General features: G+C 39.4%; 1 protein-coding gene across 1 annotated transcript in view; it reads right to left on the reverse strand.

The window, feature by feature from the left end:
* Positions 1-12,886: 12,886 nt before the first annotated feature.
* The window catches only part of HS6ST3 (heparan sulfate 6-O-sulfotransferase 3), a 187,051-nt gene continuing 186,431 nt past the window's right edge, over positions 12,887-13,506 (reverse strand). The window contains exon 2 of the mRNA XM_056109969.1: positions 12,887-12,973. Within this exon, the coding sequence (XP_055965944.1) occupies positions 12,928-12,973 (46 nt within the window). The 3' untranslated portion in view covers positions 12,887-12,927. The remainder of the gene's footprint in view (positions 12,974-13,506) is intronic.

The raw sequence follows: 13,506 nt of genomic DNA on the forward strand, positions 1-13,506 counted from the left end.
GAGAAATATCCACATGGATCATTGGCAAACTGCAAATCATCTCTGAATGATCTTTGACGCTGAATCACAGAGTTTTACATTTCAGATGCAAATGCATCACTAATGGAACACCACCTATGGATCTCAAAGAACTAGACAGCAGTGTTTTATTTTTTGGGGGGCGGGGGGGGGGGGGCGCTTACTGGTATAAGGATTAGGAGAGAGGAATCCTCCAATAGGATAAATCTATTCATCTCAAAGCTCAGGTATCCTGCTTAATTTAAGGCAGTTAAAGGGTGCAAAGCACCTATTTCCAGAAAATTTCCAACAATTCTGAGAAAGTCTGTCCTCAGGAAGAAGACTGTTCATACTCAAAATATACTTCCCATATTAACCCAACAGAAGCAATAAGTACTTTAAAGAAATGCTCCACCTTAAATTAAAGCTGATTCCAAATGAAACACATCAACTATGAATAGGATGATTATCTTCGCATGCCTGGGAGAATTCCAAAATCTCCAGGAGTAAATCCTCCCAATAGGCTCTTTGGCTCTTGAAAGCATACTGGTTTAGCTAATAAAATAGGCTGCTACTCTCACCATGAATACATAATGGTTTTGTTGCCAGAAGTAGACCAAACCCCCTCTGGGGAAGGAATAGGGCTCCCGGGGAAAGTGTGAAGTGGGAGAGAAGTGGATGACTTGAGACGAGAACAGACCACTTTCCTCTCTACCTACCTAGAAGTGTCGAGGAAATTGAGGATGAAGAAAGTCTGCAATAAGTCCCTGAATAAAACAGATGCTCAGAATCTTGCATCCCACCAGCCTCAAGAGGCAAGCATGGAACTACACTTGAAGACCACTTGTTCTGCATATCACGGAGATGATGCTGGCCACCCTGCTACCCGCTACCCAGGAGCTGCTGATTTTGTCCCATGTGAGGAACTACTATTTGCAAGAAAGTGAAGCAAACAGGCAAGCAGACAGGAAAGAGCCCCAAGGTAATGAATTCCTGGGAAGCAGTAATAAAAGCCCAAGGCTGCAAAAAACCCACCTTGTGAGCACAGGAACTAAAGTTTGATAAGACCTTTACCTGGCCCCAACACAGCCCCAGAAAAGGCTATACCGTCCCACTCCAAGAGAAGTTCCAGAAGAAAGGGATTACTAAGACCATCAGCTACTCCCAACTCCCTTAGCAACCATCCTAGCAACACTCTTACCTAGGTAGAAAACCCCTTGTGGAGAGCCCGGGAGAAGACCTGTAAAAGCCAAGTAGAACAAAGGAAGCATGCACATATGCCGCCCAAGCCATGTGCTGCGTGTGCCCCTGTGTTGCTGCTCAGAGCATGTGGTGCCTGAGCACATGTGAGGGAGCCCCTTGAGATGTAGACTTTCATACTTTCACATCTAATTCTGGGCTGTGTATGGGGGCTTCCATTCACGCTGAGAAGACCCCCCCCCTCTCTCTTGAGCACTTTACATCATTCTCTCTCTCCTCCCACCCACCCCGCCCCATCCTTGGAGGCCAGCCATAATGCTAGGGAAAAAGGGAGCTCAGATAGAGAAGGGAACACCAAATAAAGGGTGTTGGGAGGATCCCCCCAGGATGGGAGAAGCATGCTGAAAGTAGACTATCAACCAAACATGATTGCCACTCGATGCCTCTTTTGCAAACCACAACACCCAAAAGGAGAGAGAGAACAAAAGGGAATGCCCTGCCACAGAGGCAGGGTGGGATGGGGGTGATGGGGGGATGGGGGGTGGGAGGGATGCTGGGACCCGTGGTGGTGGAGGATGGGCACTGGTGGAGGGATGGGTACTTGATCATCGTAAAACTGAAACCCAAGCACAAAAATTTGTAAGTCTACAACTGTATCTCATGGTGTTTCACTAATAAAAATTAAAAAAAAAACTTTCAAATAAAATCTGTTCTATTTCACTGCCTATCTCCTCCCGATATTTCTTTTCTGTGAGGGAGAGGCGAAGGACCTGACAGATCTGGGTAAGGTCCAGGACTGACTTTCCTTTTCTGCAAGAGTAAGATTCCCAGCAGACTCGATTTCCCCAGCTGGACCCCAGATAGCAGAGGTGGATCTGGAGGAAGCAGGAATTCCCTTCTCACAGTTTGCACCTCTCTCCTCCCCATTTCACAGAAGTCACAGGCGAACCCACCGGCATCAATAGGAAAGTCGGTCCTAAATCTTACCTAGGCTTTTCAGGTCCATAACCTTTCCCTCACAGGAAAAATTTTCAGAAGGAGAGGAATTATGAAGTAAAACAAGTTTATTGGGGCATAGAGGAGGGAAGGAGAGAGGCAGATAAAGATGGATGCTCAAAAGAAAACCTGTCCAAAACGGGAGAAAAAAACGTTAAAGAAGCATTTGGGGGAAGGTTTGGTGTAAGAGTTTTTCATAACCACCTTTGTTCCAAATCCTTTACATAAGTAGAAGTTAATGGGACTTTTCCTGGTAAAAGCATTGAACTTCATGTGGTCTACCATGAGTTCTACATCTCAGTCTTTATCCCTGCATGTCTGCCATCTCTCCTCCCAGGCACTCATCATTACCTGAGCCTGCAACTCTGCATCTAAATGGTTTGCCATGGGCTGGAGCGATAGTACAGCAGGTAGGGCATTTGCCTTGCACACGGTCACCCGGGTTCAATTCCCAGCATCCCATACAGTTCCCTGGGGAACCGTCAGCAGTAATTCCTGAGGGCAGAGGCAGGAGTAACCCCTGTGCAACGCCAGGTGTTACCCAAAAAGCAAATAAAAGAAATGGTGTTCCAGGCTCTTGGGTCTTTTACATCAAAAGGCGCTCATGCCTTTGGACTGGTTTAGGTTTCAGAGACTGTCCCCCCTCCCCCTCACCTCCACTTCCAGAGCCCCCTCACCACCCTCCCCCCCCCATCTTTCTGCTTAGAACAGTTTAAATTTTTGCGTGTGTTTGTTTTGTTTGTTTTGAGTCACACCCTATAATGTTCAGGGAAGACTCCTGGGGTTGTCCTCAGGGATCATTCCTAGTGGGCATTGGTGGCTAAAACCTAGGTCAGCATCAGGGGCCAGACATATGCCCTATCCCCTATACTATTTATTGCTCAGGTCCCACAGTTTTCAAACTTAATACATTCAGAAAAAACTCATCTCTGCAGACAAACACCCTATTTTTAAACATACACCCTACCAGTAAACATCTATTACCCATACCTGTTTTAGACTCTCCTGGAATTCAATTCAAATGCTAAATAACCTTAAACATCATGATCAAGGGGGAAATCAGCTTGGAAAAAAAGAGTCTTTAATATGCACCAGAAGGAAAGGGCCAGGGAGTAAATATGGACAGAGGAAATAACTGTCAGATGAAGTATGAAACTGAACTTTCAATGGTCAACTTAACACAGAATATATGCACGCTGATTTTCAATGATACACCCCCCCTGAAACTCAAGTAATTTTGTAATGTACTGAAACTTAAGTTGAAAGTATTTTAAAATTTAAAGTGAAGTAAAAATAAATAGGTCGAAATAGTATCACTTCTTAACCATACAAATGACACAAGCATATAAAGACACAAAAAATACTGTTTCTGCATAGTCCTTGGAGCTGGAGAGAGACTAAGGGGCCATTGCCAGTCCCTTGATACACTAGAATTGTACTAAGCTCCCAAAATATACTACTGATCTAAATTTTATTTTTATTGAAGTTCTGTGATTTAGAACCTTGTAATTGGTGATTTCCCATGCACATAATTCTGACACCACTATACCTGCCTCACTCCCCCAGTGGTCTTAGGCCTTTTCTTTTCAGCCCACCCCTGTCCCATGCAACACAAACACACACACACACATACACACACATGCACATGCACAAGCACATGTACACACGCACACACGCACACAACAACTCATTTGAATGACTCAGTTTTTCCACTCTGTTGCCTTTGGCTCTTTGCTGCTACCTTATTGTGTACTTTTAGGTCTGACTTACAAATGAGATCTTCAGTATCTGTTTCTTTCTTTTTTAACAGTACCTTCATTTATTTCAAAAAAAAAAAACACATTCCAAACAGTTCTATGGTTTCTTTTGTGGTCTCACCAGTCATTTCCACCTAATCACCTGGTCACTTTTTTCTAACACTAGTGACAGGATGGGTGTTGGAACAATGGCATGACTGAAACTCAATCTTGAAATGCTTTGTAATTCATGACATCCTCTAATTCCATTTGTGTTGTTGCAAAATTCATTATAATGAGTTAAGATTTCAAATTTCTTTTACCTTAAAAACAAAACAAAACATACTACTGCTTAATCTTTAGTGACCTATGAGACAGAAATTAGGACCTGTGAGACAGGAATTAAGACCCTATTTTTAGAAGAAAACCAAAGAATCATAAGACTCAGAGGTCACTGTGGAACTGATCAAGTAAATTTAAATTCTAGACATTGTGAAATATGTTGAAATAATAAAGAATTTTAAGCTCTTATCCTTACCACACTTTTGAGGTAATAGAATTGTTTGATTTACACATGACAACAGTCTTCAAAACTGATAAATGCTGACTTCCATGAATTTCACTGACTGAAACTCAAGCCCCTCAGTTATCAATTCTGTGTTTGGTATCACCTGATGACATTACAGGATGAGATGTGCTCTGATGGTCTGCCACTTCTTGTTCTGTGACACTGGTATAAGTGGGTATTTGAAAGTACAGTTGGGTTTTATTTCCTTTTATGATTTTTATAGCATGTATGATGCCTTCACTTCTGTGGGGGTATCTGAACTAGTCCTGGATTATTAAATTTGCCTGTCTATGTTACTCACTTTGGGCACATAATTTCATTGTTTGTTTTCAGGAATGCATTCTGTAATAAAACGGGATAAAAGGCTGTTTGTTTGCACAGTATGTGTGAAGTAGGAGAGATTCCAGAGCCCCTGTCTTGCCAGGAACTTTCTGTGTCTAGAGATTCTTCCATCTCTGAGTCTTCGTGCACCTGGCCTGGCTCCATCTAAACGGCTCCTCTGAATTACTTACTGGGGAAAAGGAAAAAAAAATTAAGAGTACAAAAAGTTACAAACACTTTCAAAAGCAAGAAAAATAGAATGTCTTTTCTCACCTCACTTTCACCATTTCCTTCGACTCCTTCTTTGCAACTGGTTTTGAAACAGCTGAAATCCACTTATAATTCTCGCTGGCTGTGGGCTTTCTATTCTGCGTCACAGAGAAAGCTGCAAGGTCAGGAATCCACCTCGTCAGCTTTTTTCTTCGAAGATTCGGAACATACAGGCTTCTCTTTGCTGGAACAACTTGAAGTCCCTTCTTCTAAGCAATTTTTTTTTCTTTTGAGAATTTTTTTAAGTCTCCTTTCTTTCTTTGGTTCTTCCAAACTAGACAGCTTCTGAGCTATCCAAGGAGTCTTTCTCCTCCTTTGAGATTTTCCCCACCTTTCTACCTTTCAGCCTAAAATGGCATCACTTTCTCTGCTGATTTCAACTGAGTTCTTCCAGCAGGAACTGAAAATTAACGATAAACTTAATTTTTCCAGGGCTAGGACTTTAAGCAGATTTAACATAAATGACTAGACACTAGTCAGAACTGTCCACTAGGTATATGTTTAAATAAAAAGTATATCAGACAATACTGTGTCCATTTGTGGGCACACTGGGATTACAATTTGTACTTGTCTAAAAAATAGAGCTATTATTCCACACACTAGCATTAAGGGAAGACTTGCCCTTTTCACTTTCAACACTTAGGAAAAGTTTGAAATTATAATAAAAATTCTTTTGTAATCAAAGCAATAAGAAAGAAGTAGGCCTGTTATAGGGAAGGGATGATTTTTGCCATGCAAAGCTCTGTCCTGGACGAAATAGCTATGGATGAAGTTCTGAGTTCACACATACAAGTAGCAATTGCTATCACCTTTTGATCTGGAGTCCAAGGAATAAATATATCTTAGCTTTTTCAGAAGGCCTGAAGAGATTGCGGCCAAGGTGCTTGCCTCACATGTAGGCGGCCCCAATCTGATGCCTGGCACCTCATATGGCCTCCAGACCCCTTCCAGAGATGATCCTTGAGCACAGAACTTGGAGTAAGTCCTGGGCACAGATGAGGATGGGACAACATAAACACTCGTTCTCTCTCTCTCTCTCTCTCTCTCTCTCTCTCTCTCTCTCTCTTTCTCTCTCTCTCTCTCTCTCTCACACACACACATACACACACACACACACACACGCATACCTGGAAACATTGTTTATTCACAAATGCCACTGAACCTTCTAAAGGAATTTAAAATAAAAGGAACAATTGGCGTGTGGTGAGAAGGTTATGGATTCAAATCCTTGCTGCATCTTTTAGTTGTCATTCTGCATTGTCTCATCTGTAAGAGAAGTCATTCTCAAAATCTGATATTCTGGAAATATGCTGATTTCTGGAACACAGCCCTGGAACTTCTGATTCATTAGGATTTGGACAAAGTGAGGAAGTTCATTTCCCCTACCACCACAGATGGTTCTGTTGTGGCCCATACTCAGACTGTCAAACACTGACTATAGCAGGTTCCTCTATCAGCAAACAAACATGTCCATTCAGACCTTCCTGGGGGCTGGGGCACACAGGAATCAGCTCTAACAGGGTGGTTATGGTTTTATTTGACCTTGAAATTAGTCAGGATGTTTCTAGATGCTGGTGGAATTTTCTGGAAATGAATATTCTACTGTGGGAGCTCTGTGTCCAGCAGATATTATAAAAGTAGCCAACAGATATATTCATTCCCTAGAGTAGCTGTATCCTAAACTTGATGATTTCTCTCATAGTTCTGAGGATAAAAGTTCAAAATCAAGGGCATGATAGAACCATATTTCCCTGAATATTCCAGTGATTCTTGTTTGTCTCTATAGTTTGTAGCAGCTCCTGGAATCACCCAGTCTCAACATAAGTCTTCATAGGGCCTTCTCCTCTAATCTCTCTCTTTCCTCTAGGGACACTTCATAGTGGGTTTAGGATCACACAGGTGCCACAGAGCCATATTACCTTGAGATTCTAACTACATTTGCAAAGATCTGTTTCCCAAATAAGGCCCGCTTTTAAGCTCCTAGGCTAAGTGCACCATGCCTTTCGGGAGCTCAGTTCAACCCACTAGAGGGCTTTTATGGGAATTTTTTCTGTCCCTCTACTTCTGTAACCTCTGCTGACATAATTCTGTTTGGGTGTGTTTGTTGTTTTGTTGGGGATCTCAAGCAGTGCTCAAGGGTAATATTCCCAGCAATGCTTGACCAACTAGGAGAGATAGTTCAATGCATTTGTGCTTTGGGGTAGAGGAGCAATTGAGTCCTGTGGTGTTAGGGACTACCTGGGACATCCTGGTGATACTCAGGTGCCACTAAGCTACACCGACTAGTGCTTAAGGACCTTTAGAATAATACCAGTAATACTCAGGAACTTTCAGGGTTACACCAAGCAGTGCTGGAACAGGGAGTGATGTGGTACCAAGGTTTAAACTTGGATACCAAAGTATACAAAGCATGTGTTCCTGACAACTGAGCTATCTCCTCAGCCCCCAAAGTATTAAGATTTCTAACCATCTTTCATTGTACACAAAATTTCCGGTCCCAGACATAATATGTAGTGTCTAGCTCCATGTTTTAAAAACATTTTATTGTGGTAAAATACTCAGAACAAAAATAAATTATCATTCTAACAATTTTTTAGCTATATGGTTCAATGGGGCTGGAGCAATAGCACAGCGGGTAGGGCGTTCGCCTTACAAGCGGCCAACATGGCCGACCCGAGTTCGATTCCTCCGCCCCTCTCGGAGAGCCCGGCAAGCTACCGAGAGTATTCGATATGCCAGACACAGTAACAACAAAGTCTCCAATGGAGACGTTACTGGGCCCGCTCGAGCAAATCGACGATCAACGGGAGGGCCATGGTTCAATGACCTTGAATACATTCAAGTAGTTTCACAAGCAGCACCACTATTAATCTCCAGAGCTTTTCCATGATCCCAAATGGAATTTCAAATCCTTAAAACAATAATTTCACATTTTACATTCTCCCTATCCCTGGGTATTCTCTAATCTACTTTCTTTCTCTCTATGAGTTTGATTATTTTAGATCTTCCTATAAGTAAAATCATAAACTCATTTTGTATCTGGCTTCAAGATCCATCCATACTGTAGACTGGGAGAAAAAACTCTATTCCTTTCTTGAGACTGAATAATATTCCCTTGAATGTATATGCCACAATTTGTCCATTCATCTGTTAAAGATCCGATCTAAATTAGAGTCTAGTTGGAAATGTTCCTAGATCCTGGCAAGAAGAAACTGAGACTCAAGAAGGGCCAAAAACAGAATAGAATAAGGAAATCATTTGAGATCATGTATATGCTTTGAAAAGACTGCAACCAAGGATTTTAAAACTGCAGCATACACCTGTACATCCTTTTTGCTGCTCTTAATAACCACCGAAGGTTTTTGTTGGTACACACATGCATACTGATTAGGGGGAATATAGATTCAGATACCTAGCAAAAGTGTCCAAAAATACTTGTGGGAAATATTTGAATAACCAGCTTACAAACTAAAGAATAACTGTATACTTATAAATGACAATAGACTATAGGAAATTCAAAGATAATCTTAAGTATTCTCACATTACATCAATTCTGGAATCCTTTACAGTTTGTATCTGTCAATGAAGGGTTATATAATGGTATAGAGTGACAGAAAAAAAAAATCCCAGGCGGAAGTATTTGGACATAGAGTTATCATTACAACATCAGAAATTTTACAATTGTTCTCAAATTAGTTGAGAACATTTATGTATAGAGCTGCATTATGAACTATGTACAATGAACTTCCAAATTCAATGAAAAGAATCTTGTACTATTTTTTTTAAAAAAAGCTCTTTTAAATTAAATACATCCATTTCATCCAAACAGATGAATAGATGAAAATCAGATGTACTTATATTACATATACACACACATAACACACAATGGGATATTATTCAACCACAAAAGAGAAGAACAACCTGCCATTTGCAACATGGATGGATCTTGTGGATTTTAGGTTAAATGAAGTACACAGAGAAAGATAATTACTATAGTATCTCATCATATATTAATCCAAAAAAAGTTAAATTCATAGGAAAAAAAGAACAGAATGGTGGTTACCATGGACTTGAAACTAGAGAATATAAAATGCTGGCAAAAAGAATACAAAGACCCAATTATCAGATTAAAAATAAAATTATAGGGGGTCTCAACCACTTCGTGGTGATTATAAATAGCAATACTGTAGTATACACTTGAAAATTGCAGAGAGTAGACCTTAAGTATTCTCACCGCCCCGAAAAATGAAAGGTAAAGGTAATTAAACAATTTGATGGATATGTTAACTAATTTGATTGGCGATAATCATTTTGAAGTATATACACGCGTTAAATCATCGAATTGTACATCTTAAACTTACAACAATGTTACATGTCAATTACATCTCAATAAATCTGAGTTAAAAATAGGCTCTATTATGCTGTCATGTTATTTGATTTGGCAATTCAAAGCTGTTCTGTACAGAATAGGAAAAGATGGGAGGGAAGAAAGTGAGGACAGAAGGGAAAAGTCTACATTCTGACACATGTTTTCCCAACCCCAAATCTCATTATACAGACTTCCTCCAAAAGAGAAGAACTGAAGTTCTAGAGATATTCTGGCATGCAATATGGAAAAGACACATTTTTCTGGAAATTTAAAATATTACCATAAGAAAAGGAAATGCCTGATTGGCTTTCTACCAGGGAGTAATGGAATAGAAAAAATTCATTTTGAAATCTGTCTAAATCTCTACCATCCTCACAAAAATGTGAGTACTTAGCTCTTGTCCTGTTTATTTTATGCACCACACATTTTTTTGTGTTTGACACTACACAAAAATCAATTACCAGTTCCAAGAAAGATCCTTCTGAAAAATGAACTTTGAAGCCTGTCACATATTTACATTGTCCCACAAAGTTATAAATCCCGTCCCAACAGAAATCTGTTTGTTCCACAGCAAAGAAGAAGCTAAAGTTCTATGCAGTCCAGCCTTCACTGGGGATCTAAAGAAATTTCACTTTTCAGTTTTAAAACATCTTGAAAAAAACTTTTTACATTTGCTTTAAAGACTAATGTTGCATCTTACAATACAGTAAATTTAGGAAGATACAGGGGAATTTTCTATAATAAGTATTTCAATCAAGCCTGCATTTGTAAACCTTTAGAAAAGTATATAGATTAAAAATCACATTTTTTAAAACCAGGGTAAAGAAATCAACTTCAATAAGCCATATATATCATCCGTGATTCCATAGGATTACCCTTAGGCCACAGTTAAAAAAGGTAACTGCCTAAACAGTTTTTTTAATAACCACTGCAAATGCCCTTTGTCATGTATTTGAATGTTTCAAACTATCAGCATCAAAATCTTTATCCTGATAGCTAACCTAATTTTTTTCAATTGCGAAGTAATATCATTCTCCTACAGGAATGGAAATAAGGAACAAAGGATTGGAATCAGAAGACCAAGAGGTCTGTGTTTGCTGTGTGACATTGTGGCAGTTCTGGGTCTCTCTTTCCTAAATGCTCAGTCACTGGAGGAGACAGAAACTAACTGGGTAGAAAACTAGCAAATGAAAGTCATAAACATATAAAAGTATATATATGTATATATACAATTCTAGGTACGTTGTCTATATTATTCTGAGGCATTTATTACATGTTAGATTTCTGAGATTGATACAATGTTCTGTATGTTCCATATACCTAGACACCATACGTAAGTTAGCATTTTCAAGAGCTTTCTTTCACTTGGACTGCCCCATCCTAATGCTTTTCTAAATTCAAAACTCTATTAAGTTTCCTTGCTGTCCTAGAGAGTAATACTTTTGCCATATGAGCAGAAGCAATTTTCCTCTATTTCCTACTAGGCTCAGAAACTTCCTCAATTCCACATTATTGCAATTGAGGAGATGGGGAGGCGTAGGGGAATTTCTATTTCTGAGAAAAAAATGAAGAGTTTTGCATCTTAAAAGTTAAGATCTTGGGGCTGGAGCAATAGAAAAGCAGGTAGTTCGTTTGCCTTACATGCGGCTGACCCGGGTTTGATTTCCAGCATCCCATATTGTCCCCTGAGCATCACCAGGGGAATTCCTGTGTGCAGAGCCAGGAGTAACCCCTGTGCATCGCAAGATGTGACTCAAAAAAAAAAAGTTACGGTCTAGTGTGGACAAGAGATTTACTTGGAAGGAATACATGCTCTTTGCCAGTCCTACTAAGAGACTTCAAGAGTTTGCACAGTATCTTTACCACCCAGAAAAGTCATGGAGCAGCAGGTGGATGAGGGAGATCTGAGTTCTGCAGACATCAGCAGAACTAAGAAGGTTTGCAACAAACTCTTAAGACCAACAGCATCCAGAAAGAGAGCCAGAGTGGATCCTCACCTCTTCACATCTGCACAATTCCTTTAAATAATTTGGAATCCTTGAGAAAATGGAACTGCTATGTTGACTGAGGAAATGGAATGGACAGCTATTACTCTGTTCAAACACTGAAAACAGGAAAGGAATCCAGTCACATCTGTTGAAGACCCTAAAGATGTGTCTTAAACCATTCTCCTGACACTCTTTGATTCAACACTCTGAATTTTGTATAACAAATAGGGTCTCCAAATAAGACATGATGAGCAAGGGGCCACAGAATACAAAAATCATTTCATTGTTTGTGTATGTTGGTCCCATGTCTACCTTGATTTCAACCACCTAAGATGATTTTGTAACAGCACAAAACTTTGTTACCACAGTGGCTGGTCTAAGTGGGTTTTGAACTAAAATCTCACTGGTTCTGGAAGAGACTAGAATTAACATTCGATACATGCTGTGACAGCCTAGCACTGACAAGTGAGTAACATTTAAAGTTAATAGGTATTAGCTATAACAACAATTTTATTTTCAAACACAGTTACAGCTACCTTAGGGAGAAAATGCAATATATCCAGATTTCCCTTGAGGGAAACTGACAACAATTCATTATCTATTTGTGGAATATATCATATTTAGAAAATTTCTGTTCCAGGCCACCCATAGACTTCAATCCTAGTAGAATAAACTTCAATAATTAGCACCAGAGGCTTCTATTTCAATTCTATTTCTTTTAGTAAAAGTTTAAAACTAGCTTGGATGAGCCTCTGCCCATCCACAACTAGGTGAAAAACACAACTGACATTTTCCCCCTTTGATTAATACCAAAATAGCTGTCATGCATAACAATTCAGTTTGCTTTGTAAAGTGTTAGGATTAAGTATTTCTGATTCATCACAATGACATCTCCAATTCCACATAAAGCTTTGAAGAAATCAATTGCATCAGTTAGAAGTAAATTAGCAGATCTTCTTGATTGCTCCAACATAGTGGTCATAATTACAGGGGAAATAAAAGTTCTCTTTTCATGCAAAAGATCTCCACTCTGCAATTCTTAAAAAGATTTCTATCATGACACTGATTTTGATATGATGAATTTATTTTAGCATAAAGTCATTAGAACAAAGGGATTGCTCTTCCAGTCCTCTTTCTCTCTGGGTTTTTCTAATATCAGGAAGCTGAAGTTCAAGAAACAGCACCACTGATTTCATATCATTTATTCACAATAGTGAAAGTTTAAAAAAATACTTCTTACGATTCTGAATTACTACTGTGGTTTTTTTTTTCTTTTTTTTTTTCTTCCGTTGACCCTGCATGGAAGGATGATGTAATTTCCCCCACGGGAATAGTTAAAATTCTGTGCAAAGGGATTAGACTTGCTTTTAAAAATATCTTTATTATCTTCCTGCATTCATTTTAATTTGAACAAATTACAATTCTCAAAAGGCTCTTTTCACTTTGTTTATGCAAAAGGCCACGTTTCAACATAAAGGCTTTTCAGGAGGAGCAGATGACATTTTCCAAACGTAAGTAAACCTCTCCCCTAAGAAAACAAATGAAAAAAAAAGTTGCTAGGGGAAAATTGGTACCAACTAAGCTAATTTATTTCCAATCTCGTTCTCAGATAAGTCAAATATAAACATGATCGTATTAACCAGATTGACAAGCACCCTGGAGAAAATTAAAACTCATGATTTTAAAAAGAATGATCCATTTGTATACAAAGATTTTCATACCTAAAATAAAAGCTGTAGTTACTGAATAAATCTGAACCCCAGAGTCCCACCACCAGGATGCTCACAAATTCATTTATTTTTTTCTCTCTTTTTTAAAAAAAAATTTATTGAATCACCATGAGATATAGTTACAAGGTTTCATGTTTGAGTTACAATCACACAATGATCAAACACCCATCCCTCCACCAGTGCACATTCCCCACCACCAATGTCCCCAGTATACGCCCCCTTTCCAGCCCTCCCCCTGCCTCCATGGCAGACAATTTCCCCCATACTCTCTCTTTACTTTTGGGCATTATGGTTTGCAATACAGATACTGAGATGTTATCACGTTTGGTCC

Source organism: Sorex fumeus, unplaced genomic scaffold (genome assembly GCF_029834395.1).
Source record: "Sorex fumeus unplaced genomic scaffold, SorFum_2.1 ptg000008l, whole genome shotgun sequence".
Taxonomy (NCBI): domain Eukaryota; kingdom Metazoa; phylum Chordata; class Mammalia; order Eulipotyphla; family Soricidae; genus Sorex; species Sorex fumeus.